This window comes from Epargyreus clarus, unplaced genomic scaffold (genome assembly GCF_041222505.1).
Source record: "Epargyreus clarus isolate Ecla_fem2 unplaced genomic scaffold, WU_Ecla_fem_2.2 ptg000034l, whole genome shotgun sequence".
Taxonomy (NCBI): domain Eukaryota; kingdom Metazoa; phylum Arthropoda; class Insecta; order Lepidoptera; family Hesperiidae; genus Epargyreus; species Epargyreus clarus.
The window spans coordinates 6,466,337-6,483,419 of NW_027332239.1; the positions used below are offsets into that span (position 1 = coordinate 6,466,337).

At 36.5% G+C, this 17,083-nt stretch overlaps 1 protein-coding gene across 3 annotated transcripts in view; it reads right to left on the bottom strand.

Annotated features, from left to right (window-relative positions):
* The window catches only part of LOC140755745 (protein-L-histidine N-pros-methyltransferase), a 79,603-nt gene extending 65,848 nt beyond the window's left edge, over positions 1-13,755 (bottom strand). The window contains exons 1-2 of one of the 3 annotated variants that reach the window (XM_073091056.1): positions 11,837-12,012; positions 11,501-11,695 (exon numbers count right to left, since the gene is read on the bottom strand). In XM_073091056.1, coding sequence (XP_072947157.1) covers positions 11,501-11,614 — 114 coding nt within the window. In that variant the 5' untranslated portion in view covers positions 11,615-11,695; positions 11,837-12,012. The other 2 variants (XM_073091057.1, XM_073091054.1) reach the window with 2 other exon arrangements.
* Between the last annotated feature and the right edge of the window lie 3,328 nt (positions 13,756-17,083).

A 17,083-nucleotide genomic window follows, 5' to 3' on the forward strand; every position in this document is an offset into this window, starting at 1 on the left:
CTTGTAGTAATTTTTATAAAATTTTAGAACTTAGGTACATATTATATCATAAAAACAGCATTATTGTTCTTTTTATAAAAAGAAAAATAAATGTGTTCAAATCATAGAACGATACTAACATTTTCGTTTATTTGTATGAGATGATTGTTTTTACGGGTTAGATTACAATATAATGTGTAACATTATCAATTCCCCCTTACGACATGGCATGTACTTAGCGACGTGAGCAAGGTAACGGTCGGCAAAGCGAACCAGACTAGGGAGTTCCGATGGAGTAGACTGCGTGGCGAGGTCGCGCGGTTCAAGACCAACAGTCGCCCCGGCGCCGGCTGCGGACTGCGAGCACAGATGCAACGCTCACCCGTTAACGCATCGCCTTCACTAAACGATCCCACCAATACCGATTACTCTAAGACTTACTTTGCCAAAATATCCAACATAATTTACATTCAGAGCAAACATCGTCCGTCATAAATTCAGCACAAAAGTGCGAGCGACGGCCGACTAGCAACAAAGGGGCATGACTTTTCCCGCAAAAAGATGATCCTTAATCTGATTAAATCTCCATCGCGGCGGACGTCGGACCGTGAAAGATTAATGAATATTTGTGCGAGGATTCCCGGGCACGTAGCGTTGTCATAATCATATTAGCCGGGAGCGGGCAGCTAGGCACGCACGCACCCTGGACAAGGGCACTACTGCAGTGACACCTAACTTCCGTTGGAACTTTACGACGTGACTACACGAGAGATACCGCGTAACGACCTACTTGCCGGAGCGGGTTCTTCAGTGCTGCGTTATCCAGGCATTTTAATAAATATCTGTAGGTAAAGGTGCTGTTTCTATATTTTTTACTTTATCCCCTCTTCCCTCTACATTAAGTAGCTAATGTATAGTAAGCGATGTAAAGTAATTTGACCGTGAAAGTCTCGGAAATGACATTAATTCGGCCATATCCAGAAATTAAAAAAAACAGAGTTTTCAATTTTAATGTCATACATAAAATGAAATGAATTAAGGAAAATTAAATATTGCAAAAGAACAGACAGACGTCATAATTTTATTTTTGTAGATGATAAACTTTTCAAAGAACTATGACAGATATTAATAAGATGTCGGCTAACAATGCGCTGGCGTCGAGATGGTGAATTTTTATGAATTAAACATTAAATACATTTTCCTCTACAAGTAGGTACCGACAATGTCAAGTAACTCAATCTTATGGAGTAAGTATAATGTGTAAGTAATAATAGAATGGTACAATTCTTGAATTAATAACCTATCCTTATCCTTGTGTTTTTATTTGGTTAGATAAATATGGTCTAACCAAATACAAATACAAGGAAATTTGGTCAAGTTGATCCAGGACATTACACAATCCAAATGACAGAAAATACGACGTGAAGGTAAACATACCTATTCTTGCTTTTGTCATAATCATTGCGAATTTTCGAGTGGCATTTCGAATTTCGCGAGCGGTCAATAAACACACTCGTAAAAGAATCAATTGAGGCCCAAAAGAAATTAAACGTGAGAATGTATTGTTTCATACAAGCGTGAACAAAACGAAAACGGTTTGCGTTAACCAGCTCTCGGCTCGTTTTCGACCTGCTTTCGAGAACATAAATCGCTTTAAATAAAAGTAATATTTATGGCTCCGCGCTGAAAAAGTACCATTGCGTTTATTTACACCCGGGATTAGTTAATCTGGAACAATGCGTAATTACGTTATGTTTTTATTATTCGGTTATATTATACGCATGAAATTTAATAAAGCTTAAATAGTCCTTTGTTACTTTAATGGCTAGAATAATAGAATTTGTTTATGAACTCAATTCAGGACTTAATGCTTTTGTATATCCAATAAAGAATTTCCTAAAGCGTAATGTTTTTTTCGTAAAAAACACTCCCAAAGTAATGAGATTGTGTTTATGTCCGTATATGAATTTGAATTACAATTTAAATACTTAATTATTCCACGGTAAAATTCTATAATGTTAAAGAGATGTCTGTCATCGACCATGTCAGTTGCTATTGGGATCCCAGTACTAAAACATTTAAGGTGGATTGAAACAGGGTAGGTAATTAGTTACTTGTAAATGTATTATACATTACAAAAGTAAACCGTATTGTATTATAGGTAATTGTTAAACATAAGAAATAATACGAGTAGGATCTATGCCATTAGCCAATTCGTCGCCCGAAATTACCACTGGGATGTTAGTACCGAAAATAGTTTCAGCGGCTTGAAGCAGAGTAATTAATTATTTGATGGCTCGTGGTGGCAATAAAGGTGCTCATCAATGATTCATTCAAGCCGAGCGTGCGGCGCGGGCATTATCCGCCATAAGACATCATAAACGGGCCACCATCATCTGCTCTTATAAAAAATTCATGTTCATCTCACATTTCGGCGCCCCTCTTAATTTCGTGAGCCTCTTCTAGGTTCGTGTAAAAACTTCGGGTGTCTTTTTATGACTTTTACTGCGGTATAATTGGGAGGGGCGAGCCTCCGCGTCCCGGAGGTGACATAAATACACCCCCCATACTCCGTGCTTCCATACCCCCGGCTTAATCCCATGTAAGACTATACACCAAGAAGTGCCGCATTAAAATTCTTGGCAACTAACTAGGTATTAGCTTAGATTACTTAAAAGCAAACGTCTTTACAATTTGTCATAAATTGTGACAGTATAGGTAGATAGCTAAACTTAACACTGCTACAGGCTAAACTTAAAATTATTTTAAAAATAAATGACACTTCTACAAAAATATTTTTCGGTTATATCATTGATTATATTATGTCCTCAGTCATAATACATAGCATGTTATTGCGTATTAGAAATAACTTATTACTTGTTTAAACGGCGAAGAAAAACATCGTGAGGAAACCTGCTGAGGTACCAGAGAGGTCTATTTAAAAAAAATCATAAAGGTATGTGAAGTCTACCAAAACGCATTTGGCCAACGCTTGAACCGTTTCCTTCTGGGTCCACCCGTGCCCAGCAATGGAACAGTAAAGGGTCGACGACGACATAATATAGTCATAAGATAACACTATGATGTACACGCGTTAAATAAGTAGCAACAAGACCTCCAGTCACTCATATGTACTGACAAAAGTATTAAAATCCCAGGTGAGTTTGGTGCAAATGGGTTTTGTATGTCGAGTTGCTGTCTATTCCTGCTTATCTGTTACGTATTTTCTTCCACTCGCGGTTGAACACAATATAGGTCGTCGGTTGACACAGTTCAATAAATAAGTGATTCGTACGATTAGGCGATGCATGTTATTGATTTTGATACTTTGGCGAAATATGCTAAATTATTCATGAAAGCTATCCACAATAAACTAGGTAAAGCTCATATTGCGCATTTATTTTGATACTTGAATGAAGTAAAATTTTTCATTATTATAAAAACACTGATTTGACTCTAAATAGTATGATTCGACTGAACATGGGTAGGAAAAGTGTCTTCCAAGAGTTTTCACCAATATCAATTGGTGTTGTACCAACTAAAACTCTTTTTGTATGATAATCTTGATAATGTTAGCACTCCCTTTAATCTCTTTTACGCGACAAAGTATTAAAATTAGTAATAATGTGAACCTAACTGTATTATAGAGAAACTTTCTAACAAAACACCCAATATCGTAGTTTGCAAAGATTGTATTAAACTACTCTTAGACGCTAATAAAAATAGAGAAGCTTAGAAAACAGAAGTAATATTGACGGTTGGTTCCAATATCAAAGAGAGTAGTCTCAGTCAGTCCGCAAATGCGATTTCAATTTTAGAGTAGTGATGTGCGAGGTGGCGTGAGGGGAGCGTCGTGCATGTATTTATTTGCAAATTCCGAATGATTTTCAATATGTAGAGGCGTGTACCCGTCTGTCGATCTCCTCTAATAACGCTCTCGTCTTCACACGTCAATAGGCAACCCTATTGTCGCGCTATTGTCTTACGCAGACACTACTAGACTGAGTACGGATTATCATGAATGCTGTCTTCTATGCGGTCACCTTACAAAATGAGGATTCAGCCCGTGGCCAAATTCTGGTTGAAGACTAAAGACATCTTTGAGAAAACTTGAAAGAGCTCAGGCATGTATATATTTCTCAAACTTTCTTTACCATTGAATCTTCTGATAAATAAGTTTTAATACGCAATGTCTAAATAGTCAAAGCTGTAAAAAAATTCAAATCTTACTAAATACCAGTGAGCTGTAGAGTTCGGAGGAGTAAGTTGCTGTATAACTATTGGTAGTATGCGCAATATTGTCGTATATACACACCTAAAAACTACATTCTGTAACACATACTTCAGAAAAATCTCAACATTAGAAGTATACAGAACACGTTTACCCGCGCTTAACCCAGACGTCGTATGATAGATGAGCCGCAAAAAAACATATCCGTAATTGAGATTTCTATTACAAAAATTGGTGTAGACCGATCTGTTTTTTTCATGTTTGTTTACATAATGTGAGTGGCGACGGCGACGCGGTACGCTATCGCGTTTCGGAAGCGTCAGCGGACGTCAATTTGTATATTGTCATTATTAGAGTCGGCGGAAAGTTTGGGCGCGTTCATCCATCATAGTATGACGGGTGGTCGGTCCGATAACGCCTAATACGTATTGATTTCCCACTTAGCGTTTTTCTTGGCCGCGGTTCCACCCTTCCGTCCGGAGACGGTAACGAGTTGTTTGTCCTCCACTTGGTTCCGCGCCTCGCTTCCACCCGCGACCGCGATACCTCATTGAGGATCGCTTATTAAAACTGTCAATTACGTATCTACTGAAGTGTACTTGATTTACGACGACCATCTCCCTCCTTAGATTATACTTCATTACGAGCTCGCTTGTTAATACAGGTTTAATGAAGTTGAAATGTATTTTTGAAACAAAACATACTTATAGCGAAAATATATACCGAACGACTGGAAGTAGATAGTAAACATACGTGAGTAACGTATATAATAAGTCTTAGATAGGGGTACATTTACCTAAATGCTGAAGAAAAAGATTGCGTCACCAAGGTCCCCGGTGGGGGTGGGAGGCGAGAACAATGGTTTCGGTTCTCACACGTGTGGAGGATTATTTGCATTCGGAAATAAAGAGAGGAATGATAAAAGAAAGGCGCGAGCGAGGTCCCACCGCCCGGGGCGGTGTGGGTAGGCAGGGGCCGGGGTGGAAGGTGGGGGCTCGTTACGCGAACAATGGAGAAATAATGTACAGATTGCAGTGAGCGATGCGCCCAGCGCGACTCAGGTGTCTTAGCTCTCTTGCGGACATCGCGCCTCCTCTATCGAACGGGTACCTACTTACCTACCATCTTGTATCACGTCATACTTTCAGCTCCTCTTTCATATTTACAACGACAATAGCTAAGATTGTAACTGTATTTGATGCTAGGAACATTTATCAAGATTTTTAAACTTATCTTTATCTTTAGTAAATTATGTATCTTCGTTCATTTTAGAAATCATATTGCAAGCTGGAACATGTGATGTTAAAGACCTTATTTGATTTCGGAAATATCGCTATCGCCTCCATTTATTTCTACCCCATAACAATGTGAAACAGCAGTATATCATTATAATCCTCAGGATTGGTGAAGCTTCGGTGGCTAGATTTAAGATTTAGACAGACTTTCCTTTCTTTAGTATTCTGATAAGGGACGATGAATATCTATAGACAGCAAAATTCAACTAACATTTGTACTTGCATATAAACAAACAATGCCAAGCGGACCTTGGTAACGTGCGTCAATGCAGTCGCCCTTTGATCCAGTCATTACTTCTATCAGAACAGGTGTCATTTAAATAGTCCTGGGTGTCGCGAGGCCGAACCAATCGCAAACGATGGCTTGGTAGGAAGTGCGGGCAATCACAACACAATCACCCTATCCTTGCGTGACACCGAAATCGTCCTCGCTCATAAGTATAAATTAATCCATTTAGAACGGTCGCCCGGCACCGAGCGCACCGATTAGCGGAAACGTCTACTTAACTAATTTAACCCCGGGTGGTTTTAACAGAATGGATAGCAGTGATTACGGATGACGGCTCGATCTCGTGTGACGAGGACGAGACAGCGGCGATGTACGCAACTACGCAGTTGGAAATTAATATGCGATTTGGACTTGAAAGTTCATATACTGTCAGCACTGAAGGTGAGATCGTAAATATAGTTTCATGCTGACCATCCAGCTCTAAATTTAAGACATTTGATTTTTCGAAGGTAAAAAATCGAAGGAAATATGTGTTAGGACACGTTTTAGCATAGTGGTCAACTACTGCCAAATTGCAATGGGCTGATGATGATATCTTCAGGTAAATCCGAACTGCAGACGACGTTCGATATCAGCTGTTCAAACAATGCCTTAGGACCCTAAAGGTGGGTACTTTTTATTTGAATTATACAGGACTCCGACGAGGTGGTCCGACGATCTGAAGAAGACGAGGGAAAAGGTAGACTTTGAAGAAAGATACATGTGCTGTATCACGTCTTTAAATCAATACGTCATATTATATTTCACTGCTATACGACAGAAAGCGAGGAGTGTGCTGCATTTGAAGCACGAATATTCTTACAACCTTTCCAAATACATTCATGTGAGGTACCTAGAATTAGGGAGATCGTTTTTTTTTGTTTAAAATCACATAAAAGCAAAAAGCGACATAAAAAATAGTATAAAAAAGTTGTTTCGCAACGTGAAAGTTAATCTAACACATAACATCGCTGAAAAAATGTATCATTTAAAATACAATTTGAGCCCTAATTGAATATAATTGTGTTTTAATAAGAAAATCGATTTTCCAAGCCATTGAATAGTAAAAAATATCTCGAATGTTAATAAAAACGGTTAGGTAAGTTGTCATTGTCACGCGCAGAAATACCTACGCAGTTGAAATGTGTAAAGGTGGGTACAGACTGTTGTAACGTAACATGCAAGGTAACATGAAAAGAGCATTTCATGAGTATGGAGTGGACATAGCGCACGAACTAAGCATGTACCCACTGGCATCTATACCCTTACCATGAGTTTTCAAAACATCCCACAATTTTACGTTACGTTTACTCAATCCAATATTCTGTTCCGTTTGCTTCAGTAGACTGAGTAAACGTAACAATAAGTAAGTGCTCAAATCTTTCTGTCTGTCTCACATGTTCGCAAAAAAGAGAGACAAAACATAAAGCGCCATTTTGTCAATTTAGACATTTAATGTTACGTTACTGACACTATAGTTTTGATTCAACCCGCTAGGGGCGCTGATAGGAATTTGTATGGGTAAATACGTCATCAAATACCAAAACAGTCATATTTGTCAAAACGTATAAACTCATGGTAAGGATACCTACTGTTTCCAGCATGCTCGCGGCGAACTATCGAGAACACCGAAAATAATGGATCGTGACGTCCAAATATTAGCAACGATGATTGTTGATATCTGAACAAACCGACAAATGCCGGATTGCAGCGCGCACGCATTGAGATGCTCTGTTCGCGCGCGTGGTGTGCACTGTTCGTGCGCGTAAAGCATCTACACTATGAGAATTCTGTTACATTTCATGATACATTGCGACAATGTGGACGGTAAATTCTTTCACTGCGTGTTACATTGCATGTTACGTTACAACAGTCTGTACCTACCTTAATGGCTTCGTCTCTTACGTAATGGGCAGTAACGTAAACGTTTTCAGGTGACAATAGCATGATACGATCACATGATTATTATATTTACACAGACCAATTAATATCTCATAGCCTTGATATTGTAGATCATATATAATTTTAAATATAATATAGGAAGAGCAGGCGAGCATGCAGTTCACCTGATGGTAAGTGGTTACTGCTGCCCAGGGACATCTGTAATCAACCCCAGATAGGATAAAATATTCCTACCTGAGGTCGGCCACAGATGCGCCTCTACCCCTGAGGACTAAACTGGAACGCCTTGGAAAAGTATGTCTCCCTTACCACACCCTTCAAACTGGAATGGTCACTGTCTCTATATTTGTAGAACATGGATTCTCTCTGGAGCCAATCATACACGCCTTGCTACTCCTGAGGATTGAGATGGTCGCCACCATCCAAGGATCAAATGATTTTGCGTATCAAACCACGCGCTTTCGGTGGCAATTCATTTGACTTAAAAAAGACTTGAGGTGGTGATCATTTTAACAATTTGGAGTTCTACAATCTTAAAAACAGGTTACCTTTAATATTAATAATTAAGTTAGGCAAGTGTCACAAGGAGGAAATTAACCCTGGAACTTAGTAATCAAGTAACGGAAAGGAAAATTTTGCAACCTGCATTAAACAATTATGCTTATTATAGCGGCCAGAGTTAAATGACGGAAACTGCGATTAAGCTCTATATTAGATACTGGATAGGTACGTAATACATTATGTAGTACAACATGTAGGTACCTACCTATATTAACTATATTTTTATATATTATTTTCTGCCGTATATTAGGCAGAAGTGAACAAAGAGTGGCAAAGGTGGCAAACCTTACATTTTATGAATATGGCATTTTGATGAAGTTCTAGATTATGTTTACTGCATTGAGGGAACCCAATTAGGAGATATGAATGACAAATTCAAAGATGTAGTCATGTTTTGTGTTGCTGGTGTTTTTAGTGGGTGTCAAATCAGAGCTACGATATAATAGCTATTAACTAATAAAACGCTATTTAACTAATCAAATGTTCGTCAACACAAATATAGTATTTAAAGTAATTGTTAATATTTAATTCGCGCTAAGTACTGTCGGGTGAAACTGAAAAATATGCAAATGTTATTGTTCAATCGATTCTATTTAAAGTTACGTTGGGATCACTGTACTATCATATAAGTCATGCAGGACAAATGCGAAACGTTCCACGAAACAAGAAAACCACTTGAGGTTATTGTTCAACTTCGCAACCCGAATAGTTAATACGATTTCGCGAACGCGAACCGCAATTTCAGCGGTCTATTATTCAGGAGCGGCTTATACGATAGTCAGATGTTTGTAATCCGGCAAGCCCGCGACATTTTAATAACATTGATCAAATAGAACAAAGTATGTGGACCGAGCACTCGACAGAGATGAAAGTTAAAAGGGTCGCGAGGGGGGCGAGTAGTGCGGTGGGAGGAGCGGGTTGAATGTCTTATTCCCTCCACAATTCAGAGGTATTTCGTGTTTTTCATACGCAAATATATCCTCGTTACCGCGGCACACGTGAGCCCGCGATTGCGTGTGCGCCTGGGATGAACCCCGAGATGCGGAGGTAGATTGCCTCGGGAGGAAAACTACGAGTAATCAAGCGGGACCGAGCTTTAGTTATGATACCTAGTTCGCAGCTCTATTTGCAGATGAAAGTGAACAGTGACACTTGACATAGACATATTTATTTTCTTATTTACTTTTTCTTGTATATTTATAAAGGACGAACTTTATCTATCCTATTTCTAGCCTTGGGGAAGATCTGAAATTGGAGTCAGGATTATACATACGAGACATACATATAGAAAACTGATAATATCACAAAATATTTTTTTCGTCAAATAGTTTACTAATTGATTCAATATATACACACATAGAATACATATACTTAATTATGTACCCACACATATATCAAACTATCGAAATTAATCAAAGACATAAAGTATTTAGTTCTGCCATTCATGAAATTATTAATCCATGGCATTCATTAATACCATGTTAAATGTTATAAAAAGTGTGAAATTTAGAAACAATGATAATAATTTTCTTTATTAATCTCACATTTGATTTTGTTTTGTTAATATTAAATGATATCACTTAATTTATTTCATGATGATCATAATAATATTAAGATAACAAGTTTATGGCATACCAAACTGTACTCAAAGCAGGTACCTAAGTGGGAAAGAAAGGATGTTAATACACAACTATAAATACACTATGAAAAACAAGCTTTCTTGCGCAAGTGGCTTTGTTAGTTTCCATAGTTTTGGCTAAGAGATATTGAATATTTGATATCCTTGTGCCTGCTACATTTCAAATCAATTAAGAAGTCTTATATAACTTATAGGGTAATTTGTATTTTTTTGTAAGTAGGTACATTAATTAATTTAAAATTCTATAAACACAATATACCATTATGATGATATAATCTTCATCAATACGGCTTATTAAATTTATTTATACTATTTACCTGTGTGGTTCTACCACCAATCAAAAGCCATCAATTTTGGTGTACTAACAGTAATTCAGTTTTATTAGAACTATAATTAGATATGCATGTTAAATAAATATGTGTTTAAACTTAATATAAATGTCACATAATATATATAGCTGTATTTATGTACTTTATCTTTGAATAAACTTTCTACGCCTAATGCCATCGGATTTACTGAGACAGATAAGATATCAAACTGTGTTTAGAGCACTCTAAGACTTAAAATTGTCAAGGTTTTTATTCAATTATATATTTTATGCTTTTCAAGCCTATAAAATCTGAATCTATCAAGAACATAACTGGAACAGGTTAAATACTACAGGTAGCATAGAATGGAAAAAGTTCCCTCATTAGTTTCAACAAATGTTGTTTCTGTGCGTGGATAATTATAGATTTATACTTAAGTTAAAAGCTTTAATTGGTGGAGACGAGAAGATAAGTCTACTGTTCTATAGTAGGTCTACAAGAAGAAAAATGTATTGTGTTATAACTTCTTTTTTTCTTAGAGCAGAGTCTAACAACATCACATAGAGAGTAGCACCGATGTGGAGATCCTGGAGCTTCCCTATATGCTTACTGTGGCCACTGAGTGGGCTTTAGTGAGTGGAAATCACATCCACAAATCTCTCTCCAAGTAGGTCAGGTATCTTTAGATTTCCCATTACAAAAACAACAAAAATAAAAAAAAGTAACCCATATTTTATTTTTAAAGTTGCCAAAGACCACAACAATGCAGATACCAAACAGTTAAGAGTACATCTTAAAGGGTTGAAAGGGATTAGAAACATAGATAATAGCAATGCTTTCAATACATTTTCCATATTATTATGTTAGTGTGGCATGACACATAGAATTAAACTCGGAAGAAACCTTAATGTCTCAGTCAACAGAATTTAGTCTATATCTCGGTGTTTATGTATGAGGCTATACCAGCCGAACCACTGTGTAATTGAATTATTGTTATTACATAGCTTTTTGTCTTAAGGATAAAGCTTTAAAAGTATTTCCTATGTTTTGATAGCTTTCTAAAACTATTTCAAGTTATTCATGTTATAAGAGTAATTAGTTTGTAGAAATGTATATGTAACTAGTAAGTCTAAGCTTTGAATGATCATTTTTTTCGTTATTCTTAAAAATTCATACATGGTTTATCCAAAAAAATTCAAGATTACCATGAGGATAGTTAAATATAGCCAAAAAGGGCCCACGACAATGGTTCCTTTTAAAGTTTAAATGCATACATATGGTATACATCATTGTTGTAAATGAAATAAAGTTTCTTACCTCATTCTTATCAAATTGTTGGAGTTGTCTGTCATTTCTTTGTTTCTCATACAAGGCTCGAGCTAAAGCACTTCTAGGCCGATACAATCCATTCAATCCTGAACCGCCTGCCATTTTATCATCCTCTTTATCCTCAACAGACACTTCCCAATTTATATTTAAGTCTTCATTTATCGTACAGATTTGTTTGCATTCCTTTAGATAATAACAGTAAGAATCAGTTGCAAGACACACGTATTCCAACAGCAATGCTTCATAGATTAAACACGATAATAAAACTAAATGGATTATAGTAGGCATTTACGAAATAAACTCATCACTATCTGAATAAAATACCTTGGAACCATAACCTCAATTGAGTGTTTGCTATATTCTGTATGAAATATCACATATATACTGTATAATTCAACTTATTACGGGATCAAATTCGTAAGTTTTATAATATAAAAAGTGTAAATAATACAACAAGTGTTTTTTGGGGCTACGTTTTGTTATTGAGTTCAAGTGTCAAATTGTCAATGTCAAGTTGAAGTTTTTGTTTCTTTCATAGAGGGCGCGATTTTATGACTTTACGAAGATTGTCATGTGGTAAACAGAGATTTTGCTTTTTGAGATATATTCCGTGTCTTTTACATTTGACTACATAATGTCAAAAAGTTTATATAATATTCTTATACCATCATATCATAAATAATGTATATTTACAAAAGATAAGGTTTCTCCAGACCATTGATATAATTTTCCAAAATATATGCTATTTTTTTAATTTCTTAGCTCAATGTCACTAATTATCTATAACAATTTTGATGCGGTTTTTAATGTATTCCAGATATTTTATCATAATTATTACGATATTAAAGGATTAAGATGCTAAAATGTACATTTTTGAGTGATAGCTGGATCTGTTAAAATTCTGTTTTCAATGTTTGATAAGACTTTCAGGTAGGAATTTGAACATACGCCGTGAGTTAACTTTGGTGGGTGACTAAATAACTTTTAGTTAAAAATAACTGCCTTTTAAAGCATAGGGGTTTTAGAGTACCTACCTACTTATGTAATTTTAGATACCTCGGTAATTTGGTACTTAAAATATTTACATAATGAAGAGACAGATAGATTACTTAATGTATTTATTTATTTTAATCGTTCTATTTCTATTCAGTTTAGAATAGTTGCAATATTTCTAATATTTATAAATGTTATTATAATGCCCTGATTCCTACTTATTGAAACTTAGTTCTTGGTTGATAATAATTATAATTATACTAACCATTCGTTGTTTAGACTCGGCCGATGCTCTTGCTACAATTTCACGTAGAACGGTATTCATCATTTTGCTTTCACTAACTTCACCGCAACCTCAATAAGTAGGTAGTTGTTTTACGATAAACGGTTATCTTATAGTCTGTGATATTTTGAGCTATTTGAGAGCGCACTAACAAGAATGTTGTATTTAACTCCACTACACTTCCCGGTGTATTGTTTGGTGAGAGGTGAACAATTTCGTTGATTTATTTGTAAAAGGCCCAGTATTTGAGATCCGAATCCCGGTTCGGCCTTGGCCGTGACCGACCGTTCACTGTCTCACCGCAGCGCAACTTTATTTGTAGTAGCGGTGATTGACTTCTGCCAAAAAAGGCTCTTTTCTGGTAAAAAATAGTAGAGAGAAAAATCTAGTAATTGACGAAAGTTGAAACTTAGCGCTGTGACCAAGGTTATATACAACACGTGCATAAGTAATTATATAATTCACGCAAGGCTTGTGGGTCAACGCATCCATTAGTATTCAACTGTTCTAAAATTATTCATATTTAAAATGTGTAGGTAACTTAGTTACTTATTCTTTTTCAATATCAATAATTAAAGCCAGAAAATACACTACTCCAATCTATTCATTGAGATTAGAATTTCTTTCATGGTAATTATAATTACCTATACAGTAGGCACTACTCATGACTACATAAATAACTTCACACGGTATCGATAACGAGTTGAGTCACATTCATATAACTTCAAGATTGTTTTGACTTTGCACTTTAACCTTAAGAACTAACTTTGACTTGAGTAAAACAGTATTTAAAATTTAAATAGAATGAAATAAACTTACATCTTCGTCGACCGGCGGAATCTTCAGTTTTTGCAAGTGGGCTATTGGAGAATTGGACATTTTAGAAGGAAGATGTTAAAATAAACTAAAAAGGAAAATGTTGCTCGTGAAGTAACGGACTGGTATGAAGTTGGTCGCAAAACAGATTGCGTTGCACGTGGCTCGCCGTTGTTATAAAGAGTTCGTATTCGTGATAATATTTGGAGTTGATAACGCGACATTTTTGATAACTCGATAAAATGTTTGATTTAGGTCAAACATTGTTTATGTATGTTACATGCAAATGTTTTGATAATTGCAATCTTATGTGTGATTGTGTATAGTAATTATTGCATCTAAAAGTAATTAAGGAAAAGGATAAGTGCAATAGTTCGTTTCTATACGCTCAATATGGTTTCTCGATCACGCGCGGATCGCCCGGAGCGATGAGCTTGCGCCTGCGCCGGCGCACGCGGGACATTTAAAATAATTACAAGCCATCGGAGAAACGTAACAGCCAGTGTTTTGAGACCATTACTTATTTTTTAATTCCAAAAAATGGTTTTAAAAGCACACTTAGAGCCTATTGGTGCAATGCCGGCAATAAATGAGCGTGTTACAAATTTTCGAGTAATTTTTCTTTAAGAATTTATGTTGCGTTTCATTTGTCTTTTTATATTAATCAAAATTCTTAAAAATTAAGATACAATTTAGGCATTTGGAAAGTTTCCAAAATCTCACCATAGCCATTAATTCGATGATAAGCTAGCCTAAATTAAACAAATGTGAAGTTATAAGATATCCGTATTATTAATAACTAGAAATATTTTATGGCATTAACATTTAAAGGTGCGATTCCAATTAAAAGCGGGTATCCCTATACCCAACGATAAGTGAGCTATAACAATACGAGCGAGGTGTTTTAAAACAAAACCGCGCGGTCAGTTTAATTTAAATCCGTGCCGTAGTTTTTGCACCCCCAACCGCATTCTCACAGCGGCGAGACTTGATGCACTTCACTTCTGATTGGATCATTACCGAGTTCATCATACCCCGTGCGATCCTCCGGCTAAGACAAAGACGGAGATACCTACCTCCGCCGCCGGGAAAGAGCCAGACAACACGACCACATCGCTCAGGAATTATTTCATATCATGATTATTGGAACTTTATTGCACTCCGTAACTAACAATTGACATTAGGAAATGCAATTTCATATTGATTTCGTAATCTCGAGCGTCGTTTATTTTTATCAATGCAGCAAATCTTTCTATGATTTGCGGCTAACCATCGCTCCTCACGTTGGTTGTTTTCTTGCGGCTGCGTGTTCCAAGAAAATGTCATTAAAAGCTCGATAGGGGATTAGGTCGGTTTAAATTTTTACGTAGCGCGGCAGGAAATCGGTTTAGCCGTCACAAAGGGTGGGAAGAAACCGAGAAATTATCTTTTCGTCGGCGCACAAACCGCTAAACGGGCAATTACACGTTACAGCGGGGGTATGGAGTTATCAAAAATAATTTTTACACCGGCCGGAAGGTGTCGTCCCGATCACGTACCGCGGCCGCAATATTCCGGATCGTCACTGATTTCGGCACGGAATACAGTCATCACGTTTCTAATAAAAATCCCTCGGACATCTGTCGTATTGCGTAACCACATTTATTGCTGTTAATGGCCGCTTTCCTTAGCGTTAATTTATGTTGGCCCAGCAACTATAACCATAATTCAGCTCGTTATCGACAGAACATATTTTGGTACGTATTGAGCACAGTGACCGCGCGACCACTTAATAGTGTCATTAATGTCATTATGTGTAATTATTACGTCTGTCGAACCATACATTGTTTCTTTGACTTACACACTAAAATTGGCGTGCTAAATATTTTCAAGTGGTTTTTTACCAATTCAAATATTAAGATAACCTCTATAAATCATACCAGATACCAGTAGGGACATCCACACAACTTGATTCAATACGGACTGTAATACAAAATGGCGACATTCATAAATGTTTCTCCCTCAGACATTACAGAGAACAAGCTTATTCTATACTAGATCAATTTATACTAGCAAGGTGCTTTTAAAATACCTTTGGATTTTTGGGATTAAACAGGATTTTTTGATCAAATAAATTTGTAATTGTAGCCGTTTACCAAATTAGCATTGTTTTCAGTTTAGATTAAAAGTTTCAATCACAGACCATAGTAGTAAATTGGTTAATGTCTACGAAGAAGTTCCTAGGCAATGCCCAATCTTCTAGTGGCTACCCTTGCTAAGCTATCTATTTGGAGTGAGAATCAGGCCAGCATAGGTACTAACTAGCCCATTTGACATTAGTAAAATTACCTAACTAATGCTTCAGTTGTGTTTATCCGCCGACAAAGATTATGAGTTCAGTCATACTATTTCATATGGAGTTCATAGGTGGAGTACTGAGCATTACTATCGGATGGAAATGAATTAAATATAATTGGAATAATCGAGGCTCGGCAATACAAAACAAAGGGAAAAAGTACGTACGGCTGTGGCTGCAGTGCGGGAACGAAGGATTTCAATTTGGAACGTGATGAGGCGAGTTTTCATTTACGTACGCCGGTGTGTTCGAACATGGGTCGTTCCTGTTCGGTTACTTGCACACGCGTCTGAAACTGGGTTTGAATTAAAAATGTCAAACCAGCAATTATGGTATAAACAAAAACCAGACTGCTTAAAAATATAGCCTATGGCAAATCTTAATAACCTTCTTATAAACCTCACCTCCTGATACCTCATAATGTAAAATCCGTCCAGCCGTTTGGGCTGAAGCGCGTGTCAAAGAATGAGACATATATACTTACATACATTCGAAACACATTACTCTTCGCAGTAAGAGGAAAAAACAAAGTAATTTTAAGTAAATCAAATATTTAGCAACTAAGTTGCATATTTTTGCTGTCACAAAAATAGCGTTAAAACGTCCTTATTAGTGATCGAAGGTTAAAACGAAGTAATTGACTTGAATGTATGAGACCAATTTACGTGGCAATTAGGTTTTAAGCTTGTACTAATTTATTTGTGTTCAGAAAATTATATATTTGTTGTAAAACATGCATTTATTTTCATTAATAGTATTCTCCTTAAACAATTCTTCACGTTCTATAAGATGTAACTTGTAAAGCCACTACAGTATTTGTACAAATTAAACAGAATCAGTTGCACCAGAGGCTTAATTTTTACACTTACAGCATAAAACGTACCAAACCAATTAAATATCTGAACGAGAAGAACCCGATATTGCCGGTAATGACAGACGGCGATGCTGTGCCCAGTGATTCTAGTTGTCTAACTTTAATGTCGTGTTCGGCGAAAGGTTCCATTCGATTAGATGGACAATTTCCAATTACTTAAGAATGCTAGAGTTGTGGCTGTGTTCTAGCTCAACGCTCTTGAAGGGTTTAAAGAGAAACTTTCTTAATTAACCTCTTAAATTAAGGTACATTTTTAAGCGGGAATCGATT